Here is an 8,903-nt window from a genome sequence, read left to right on the forward strand (position 1 = left end):
TCTTAAATTGTATTATAAGGCAGTAGTTATCAAAACTATCTGCTACTGGCTAAGAAATAGAATGGTGGATCAGTAGAATAGAGTAGACTTACAATACACGACAGCAAATGGTTACAGTAACCTCATGTTTGACAAATGTAATGATTTAACCTTTTAGGATAAGAATTCACTATTTGGTAAAAATTGTTGGGAAAACTGGAAAGCAGTCTGGCAGAAATTGCCATTACCATTTACCAAGATGAGATCAAAATGGATACATGACCTAGATATAAAGAGATATCATAAAAAAATTAGAAGAACATGGAACACATGACCTATCAAACTTATGGATAGGAGAAGAATTTATGAAGAAATGAGACAGCATTGTGAGATGTAAAATGGATAGTTTTGATACATCCAATTAAAAGGGTTTTGTACAAATCAAACTAATGTAGCCAAGATTAGAAGGAGAGCAGAAACTTTGGGGGAAACTTTATAGACAGTTTCTCAGATAAAGGTCTCATATCTCAAATATTTTATAGAGAACTTTGTCAAATTTATAAGAATGAGTCATTCCCCAATTGATAAATGGTTGAATGATATGAACAGGCCATTTTTTGGATGAAGGAATCAAAGCTGTATTTGAAAAAATTGCTTTGAATCATTATTGATTAGAGGAATGTAAATTAAAACAACTTTGAGATATCATTTCACACCTATCAGATTGGCTAAAATGAAAGAAGGGGAAAACGACAAATGTTGGTGGAAATGTAGAAAAAAAAACAAGACACTAATACTCCCTTTTGGAGAACAATCTGTAATTATGGTAAAAGAGTAACAAAACTGTATATACCCTTTGACCCACCAATACCACTATTAGCTCTGTTTCCCAAAATGATCAGGGAAAAAGGAAAAGAATTTATATGTTCTAAAATACTTGTAGCAGTTCTCCTTGGTGTGGCAAAGAACTAGAAACTGAGGGGATGTCCATCAGTTGGGGACTGGCTAAACAAATTGTGGTATATAATTGTGATGGAATACCATTGTGCAATAAGAAATGTTGAGCAGGTTGATTTTAGAAAAACATGGAAAGATTTGCATGAAATAATGAAGAGTGAAATGAGCAAAACTAAGAGAACATTGTATACAATAACAGCAATATTGTTTGAAGAATAACTATGAACAACTAAGCTATTGTGAGTGTTATAAATATTCAAATCAACTGTAAAGGATCATGAAGTAAGATGCTATTGACCTCCAGAGAAAGAACTGATAAATAAAAGTATTCATAATATGATTTTACATATATATACATATATATGTTAATATTATGTGCGTGTCAGATGGTGGCCTTCTCTAGTGCAGGGTGGGGAGAAAGGGAAGGAGACAGCTTGGAACTTAAATGTAACAAATAAATAAATAACAGAAGAGACTAGCAAAAGCTATGCAACCAGCTACATTTAGACCCAGTCCCATCATTTTACTGTTTGTTTAGATCTTCACAGTTTGTAATAGTGTTATCTCATTTTGAAGTCTCTGAAGCTGTTATGATATTACATCCAAAATATACCTTTGACTTTTTTTCTCCTTTTGTTTAGTTAAAAATCTGCTCTTGATTTGCAGCTTTAATGCACATCTTGTTAAGTATGAGGTATATGTGTATACATACACACCTACATACATACATACACACACACACATATATATATATGTATATTTCTTATATAACCTTTTAGATAACCAAACCTTAGCATCTACCACGATGCCTTCACATAAGAGGTAATTAATAAATACTTGTTTCTTTATCTTTGAGGAGAGAGGACTGCCGAGATGAACTTGGGGCAATGTACTTAACATCTCTAGCTCTCATTTTCCTCAACAGTGAGAAGAGGAATTTTAGTTAGTTGACCTTGGAGGTCCCTTCCAGCTCTAATTATGATCCAGGCTTCTATTGTGTCAGGGGATAGGGCTCATTCAGCTGATACATGCATCATATAATATTTTGTAACTCTAGGGAGAGTTATCTGTCACACATCCTGGAGGACAAGAAAGCAAGAAAGGTTGAAGAAACTTTCTCAAATTTAATTGATGAGGTATCTCCGTCCCTCCCTCCCTCCCCCTCCTCCCCAGACCCCCAGAAGACACAAAGGACCACCCAGGGTTTGCTGTATCATCTCACGTGTCAATCAGTTCACCTTTTAACTTGTGTCCCTAGAAGCTGTCAGAAAAGCTCAATGCACTCTGTAGGTCCATTTCCACACATACTCCATGGCAGAGCAACCCCGATTATACACACATTAAAGAAAAGTTAAAGAAAAATACAAGGTTGGTTTTTTGTTTGTTTGTTTGGTTGTGTGTGTGTGTGTGTGTGTGTGTGTGTGTGTGTGTGTTTTAAACTACTACTACCAACCTGCAAGATTATAGTACCCCGAATCTCCTGAAGGATTACATAATAAGACAATAAGTGATGTGCATTCAGAGGAAAGAGAGATCAAAGTGGGCCTGAGTGGTTAGGGAAATATTCCAGAACTCTTATCTCCTTCCTTTCTATCTACGCAAATATTAAGTTAGAATCGTGCAGCCACGTTTTGTTTACGCTTCTGGGGTTTTCAGCTTTGGTAAGATGTATGGACTTGGGTTCCTATTCTGTAATCCCTGTGTATTCTTTTTTATATCTTTCTCCGTCCCTGTTTCTGTACTTAAAATCACCTCGACGTCACCCTTCCCCACCCCTTCTCCCTTTCTTGGCTCCGGGTCTCGAAGGGAGAGGTGGTCCTTCTTGCAAGTACCAATTGCTCGGCTCCCGCCCTGGATCCCTTGTCTTAACTTGTTCCTCTCCGGATCTTTTTACTTTTCAATCTCTTTTTATCCACTGATTCCTTCCCTAAGTTAGGGTGACTTAAGGATAGAACTGAGGAGGGCGCGGGCGGCAGGCTGGACTCAAACCCTGGAACAATCACCCTGCGGGTCAGGGAGCAGGAGCGAAATAAAGCACAGCGTCCTCCCTACGGAGCAGATCTTTCGAGGACCTCGCAGCCTCTCTTTTAAACACACGGTCCCAGCGTCCTCCGTCATTACCAAGGAGCTCTAAACTCTTTGGCGGGAAGAGAGACATTGCCTGGGGAGAACTCTCACTCCCTTCTGCGGATGAGTGCATGGAAATGAGGCTGCAGGTAAAACCACCGGATGGGTTCTTGGATTAGGTGAACAGGCGGAGGAAGAAGTCAGGCTCTTTTTTTTTTTTTTTTTTTTTTTTTTTGTGAGGAGCCCTGCGTCTCCTCAGAGAGATTCTGAGAGGGAAGAATGTAAGATCGATCCCTTTGCTTTCTGATCTGAAGGCGGGAGGAATGAGACGTGGAAGACAAAGAACAGTCCTTTGGTGTGTCGGGGTGGTCAAGAACCGGAGGACCCAGGTAGGAGGGGACCAGGACCTTTGGGGATTTCCAAGAATTTGGAAACTTCCAGCCTCTCCATTCACATCCGCACGGAGAGGGAGCGGGAAATCTCTGTCCCGGGTTATATATCTATCTGTGTATCTATGTATTTATCTATGTATCTATCTATATGTATCTATATATCCATGTATGTATCTGTGTATCTATGTATGTATCTATCTAATCTATCTAAACTATCTATCTATCTATCACTGGGGCCGAATCCACCTGACCCACCAATCTCCGACTCCCTCTTCATCTGTTCGCACCTTACAGACCTAGCCATTCTAGCCGCCCGATAGTCCTAAGCTGACACGTCCACACACCCAGCCAGCTGACCTCGTGGCGCAACGGTAGCGCGTCTGACTCCAGATCAGAAGGTTGCGTGTTCGAATCACGTCGGGGTCATAGTACGTGATGTCACGTTTTTCCTTTTAACACCTCCTGCTTCTTAGAAACCTTTGTCAGCTTCCCAGGATAGGACTCTCAATCCATTTTTTCCGGTCTTCCTCAGGGGCTGGACGCGGAGAGAATCCGGTCGCTGAGGGGCTAGAAACGGGAGGAGAAGGGTGCCCTAATTCTTGCAATGGTCCGAGGACTGACCGATTGACTACAGTCTTGGTGAGTCAGAAGCATTAAAAAGTCCCTAAACTGGCTCTGGAGTCAAACTTTAGGGTTAAATACAACTTTGTGATCTTGGACAAAACATTTCTCCTCTATGGGCCTCAATTTCCTCATCTGTAAAATGGGTTGGCCTCTGAGGTCCCTTCTAGTTCTAGTTTCTGGTCCTACCCCTGCCATAGGAGAGGAAATGGGGAAATGCTCTTATTTTTCTGCACTTGACCTTCCGGAGAGTACAGACTAGGAAAAGTTAGCCAATCAATGAATTACTTCCTTTGCGGCTCTTTCCCAGCCCCCAGCCCGCCCCTCCCACCTTAACCGGACGCTATTCTAAGAAATACCCTTCCCGTTTAACTCCTTCCCTGTCGAAATAGAGGTGGGCACCTCGGCTTTCGGAGAAACATGACAATAGCAGAAGAAAAACAGCGCTCTCCAGAAAGGGCTTCTGAGACTCCAGAGGGTGGAGACGGTCCTTCACATCCGAGGACGAGGTGGCCGAGTGGTTAAGGCGATGGACTGCTAATCCATTGTGCTATGCACGCGTGGGTTCGAATCCCATCCTCGTCGGCAGTGGTGGGAAGTAAAATGTATTTTTAAAAAGGTGAGTAATTGCCAACAGTAGTTTTCACACCTATCTCAGGCAGCCCAAGTCTCTCGTCTCCCGGTCCTCTTTGTCTTCGCGGCTATTGACTGAGCATAGTTTCTTGACTAAACAAATATCTTCTCATCCTAGTCAACGCTGACGATGTTCTAGATCCAAGAGGGGTCACAAAATTCTTATCAAAACGAGTGGCGCCGTGGCTTAGCTGGTTAAAGCGCCTGTCTAGTAAACAGGAGATCCTGGGTTCGACTCCCAGCGGTGCCTCATAGGGCTTCTTTTTGTTCCACCTATATTTCGTTTTTTTGATTGGAGGAATGAACCCAGGTATCTCTTCTGCTTATTGTCTACGCTCCCGCCCCCTCCGCTCCGAATTAACTCCTGGCGAATTTCAGCCAAGCCATTCTGCAGAAGTTCTAGAAGACAGAAGGGGCAGGAGACTGAAGGGAGGGCCCTTTCTGGGGCAGGGTTCGGGAACCTGAAAGGGATAGTGGGAACAAGAGAATGGAGTACCTTCTCCTTGTAGACTCACAGGCGTCGGGGTTCCCAGCCCCATTTTATCCTTTCAGTCCTTCCCTAAATTCCAGTAATCTCGTATTCCAAACCTGGGTTTTCGTCTTCCTCTTTCACTTTCTTCTGGAACCCAGGAGTTCGGATAAGCAGACCTTACTCTTTATCTTTAGTCCCACCCACTTTAGGGGGGCCATGAAACCCAATTTTCCTATTTTGCAAAATCCAGGAGAATTTCAGCGCTCCTGAACTTTCTGTAAACGGATTAGCTTAGTTGGTTAGTGCATAGTCTGTGAGGTATTAGGTCTGATTCCCCAAATGGGGAAGTTTTTGGCTTTTCATTTTGTCACCTTATTTAAATGCCCCCCTCTACTTTTTGTTGGGATGTATTCTTTATCTTCATTCAATGATAATGTGTTCAAATCAAGATCCAAGCCCCGTGGGTCAGTTTAGCTCCTTTCTGAGGATAGCAGTGTTTCCCAGCTTCCTCCCAGGAGTAGGTGGACTCTCCAGAATTCCTCCAGGTGAGCTAAGATAGGCATAGGATTTGCAGGATTGAGGGGAATTAAGATATCTGAATGATGATAACGCAGCTTTTGGATAGAAAATCATGGAAAACTAAGCCTAGGTATATTGCCTCGTTTACTGCCCTTCCGTGCATGAGGCTGAGGTGTTTAGTCCTCCCAACACTTGCCTCTCTTGGGTCCAGGTGTTCAATCCCCCATTATAGAGCTAGAGTGCCTCCTTCCCTATCGCCTGGGGCAGGTGCGTTCATCTCTAATTTTCTCTTGTTCTTTTTGTCCTATTTTGCCCCATCACAGAAACCCACATTTTACTCCTCCCACAACACCCTACAGAGATACAGTTTCATTGTTAACAGGAGCAGCATTTTAATTCCACACAACTCAGAAAGTCAAAAATGTTGGCTCATAGGCCAAGATCATTAAACTCCACAACAGGTTCAAAACTATCAACAATTCTCATATAAATCCTAGCAGGAATAAACCTAGCTCTTACTCCCTGCAGGAACCCAAATATTCAGGACTTAGTACAGTAAGCTCCTTCTCTCTTCACCCTTGTTGGAAGCACACTTTATAGGAGTAAAGACAGTTTTGGGAGACAGTGAAAAGACTGGGGCATTCTTTGCCATTAATACAAGTTCATCTGAAGACACTAGTTTCACCAGCTGTCAGCCCCTACAGTAGCTGCCACAATGGTCACAGCTGCAGTTAAAGTCCCTTTTTTTGTCCCCTCTCTCATGGCCACATCTTTTTACCTTCAAACCTGGTCCCAGGGTGGATGGTGTCTCAGCTAGGGATTCAGTAGGAGCAGCACTTAGGGACAGGACAGGGCAGGGCAGGACTAACCTACCACTCTTAAAAGGACTAGGTCTCATGGAAGACACTCCCTCCCCAACGTACAAGAAAGCTTCCCAGCACATATTGTAAGAGGTTCTTATCCGGACAACCAAGAAATCTCATAGAATGGGAAGATGATCACTGGACACATATGAGGAGTGGTTTCTCTTCTTTTCCTCGGCAATTGTCATCTTCTTCCTAAGGGTTTGAGGTTGGGGGGGGGTGTACAGGAGACTGGAGACAGGACCCTGGTGGTCTCCTCCCACCATCATACACACCAAACCACCCCTTCCCCGAGTGTGGAGGTGCTCCCAACCCTCTCCAGTCTGTCACTTGCAGAGAGCCTCCAGCACTTCCAGGGTGCGGCGGATGTCCCGGACCTGTCGGGCCAGTCCCTGGACCGGCTGGAGGGCCCGCTCCAGCTCCTCGCACCGGGCCAGCAGCGTGTACATGCCCTTGATGCTCATGTCCACCGCCTCTCCCAGCGAGTCCACGGCGTCTCGATAGGTCTGGATGCAACCCACGCTCAGCGCCGTCAGCTCCTGCACCGCGCCGCCCAGCCCGCGAAGCAGCCGTTCCACGCGGGCACCCAGCTCCCGGCTCAGCCGCTCCAGGTCCCGCAGCACCTCCGGATCTATGGGCGGGATGGACGGCGTGGGGACCGGGGCTGGCCGGGCCGAGGGCGGCGGCTGTGGCTGCGGATTCCCGCTCAGGCGGATCTTGAGCTGCAGGTTGTTAGCCACGAAGTGGGTGAGGTCTCCGTGCCGGCTGACCGTGCCCTCCAGCTCGAGAGCGCTGGAGATGGTGGCCCGCCGGCCCCCGCCGGCCCCCTGCTCCGGGCCGCCAAGCGGAGCCGCCCCGCCACCGCAGGCTCCGCTCAGCCCATCCAGGCTGCGGCTGTCCTGAAGGCGCCCGGCGAACGGGCGGGCCCCCTTCTCGGGCTCGCGCTCCTCCTCTTCCTCCTCCTCCTCTGGGTTCATCCGGCTGTTTCTCGGGGCGCCCCGGGAGGCGCTCCCTCCCGGCTTCGGTTTCGGCTTCGTCGCTTGGGGAACAGAGACGGGTCGGCCCAAGGGCCGAGGGCTCGGGCGAGTTGGCCCACAAGGGCCCCAGGCGAGCCCGGCTCCGGGTGGAGTTCCACAGGGCCCAGGTGTTTCATAGGCTGGCAGGCTCGGGGTCTTCCGGGTCCCTCCCAGCTGGGTGCGCCCGCCCACTCCGGGCTCTTCCTCAGAGACCTCCCCGGATCCGAGGCTCGGGGGCGGAAGAGAAGGCTGCTTTCCGGGCCTAGGTCCGAGAGGAGAGTTCCGGGAGCACCCGGAAAGCGGTGTTCTGGACTCCAACCCAGGTTGCCCAGGGGCAGGCTCCATGATGAGCCCGAGGGGAGGGGCCAGGCTCCACCGGAGCCTATGAAATTGTTCTTCCGGTGGACTAGGCACTACAATAGGTTGTGCCTTTTGGAGGCGGGAGTGTGGGCGTGCCTATTGGGAAGGGATGACAATCGTAAGGGCACACTGATTGGATACAGGGGAAAAGACTCCAAGAAGAGGCGGTGTTGGTTGGGCAATGTCGTGCATGTGGAAGTTAGATGCGAAGGGGAGGAGCGAGGAATGGGCCTGGGGGTTCCTGGGAGGAGGAACGTGCTAACTTTTGGCTGTGCTTTAGGGAAAGCCGGTGTTATCAAAGATCGCTAACACCACATACCGCTGAACTGCAGGCTTCCCCCACTTCTGTCCCGTATCCTCTCAGGAACCCTGGCTTCCAGACCCTCCGCTTCTCTTCCCTGGTTCACCTAGGTGTTTAGCAGGCAACCTGCGACTTTGCACAATGTGATGGAAAGAATCCTACCTAGGGGATGCAGAGAGTGTGCACTTTATGGAGAAAGGCCAGGGGAGCTTTGGAAACAAAGTGAAAAAAGTCAGAAATTTACTACTAGAAGAGGATTTACCACGCACGACCTCTTTTATAACTTGGTTAGCCTAGGTTCCTTAGGAACGCCTTCCCACCCTCAGCGTTGATGGGAAAGGCGCTTTGGTGTGCATCTAGGATGACTCAGCTGTCAGCGTGCAGTGCCGCCGTAGCATCCTGCCTTTATCTCCTTCCTACTCCTTTATCAGTCCCCTCCATCCTATTTCACTTTGCCTCCAACAATGCAACACTCTCTTCTCTATCTCAATGTTTGTCTGGCACGACCCTATCTGTCTACGGTTGTCTTACAGATGATTTTATAAGGCTTCTTCCAACTCTAAATCGTATAATAATGTAACCCTTGTTTCCAATAGAACTCCTACAGAGATTGTAGAAACTGTAGCTCTAAGACCTAAGGATGTGGAGAAAGGCAGTTTTGAATTCAGTTTTTAAAGTCATTTGAGAAAATTGCTTGATATGATGTTCCTGTCCATATGGAAT

The 8,903-nt window shown here is 47.0% G+C and overlaps 1 protein-coding gene, 1 long non-coding RNA gene and 3 other non-coding genes across 6 annotated transcripts; 4 read left to right on the forward strand and 1 right to left on the reverse strand.

Annotated features, from left to right (window-relative positions):
- Nucleotides 1-2,134: 2,134 nt before the first annotated feature.
- Nucleotides 2,135-4,639, forward strand: LOC114039466. Of its 2 annotated transcripts, XR_003568678.1 has the most exons (3): nt 2,135-3,392; nt 3,690-4,034; nt 4,409-4,639. It is a non-coding gene; the product is annotated as an uncharacterized LOC114039466 (long non-coding RNA). The 2 variants fall into 2 exon arrangements; XR_003568677.1 differs by having other exon boundaries at nt 2,135-4,034.
- Nucleotides 3,750-3,821, forward strand: TRNAW-CCA. Its single transcript has one exon. It is a non-coding gene; the product is annotated as a tRNA-Trp (tRNA).
- On the forward strand, nt 4,520-4,601 carry TRNAS-GCU. Its single transcript has one exon. It is a non-coding gene; the product is annotated as a tRNA-Ser (tRNA).
- Nucleotides 4,640-4,825: 186 nt separating the features above from the next.
- TRNAT-AGU lies at nt 4,826-4,899 on the forward strand. The gene has a single exon. It is a non-coding gene; the product is annotated as a tRNA-Thr (tRNA).
- A 1,108-nt stretch (nt 4,900-6,007) lies between these two features.
- On the reverse strand, nt 6,008-7,924 carry BORCS6 (BLOC-1 related complex subunit 6). Its single transcript, XM_027857247.1, has one exon. The coding sequence runs from the start codon at nt 7,862-7,864 to the stop codon at nt 6,830-6,832; it is 1,035 nt and encodes a 344-aa protein (XP_027713048.1). The 5' UTR covers nt 7,865-7,924; the 3' UTR covers nt 6,008-6,829.
- Between the last annotated feature and the right edge of the window lie 979 nt (nt 7,925-8,903).

Source organism: Vombatus ursinus, unplaced genomic scaffold (genome assembly GCF_900497805.2).
Source record: "Vombatus ursinus unplaced genomic scaffold, bare-nosed wombat genome assembly UNPS02011916.1, whole genome shotgun sequence".
In the NCBI taxonomy this organism is placed as follows: domain Eukaryota; kingdom Metazoa; phylum Chordata; class Mammalia; order Diprotodontia; family Vombatidae; genus Vombatus; species Vombatus ursinus.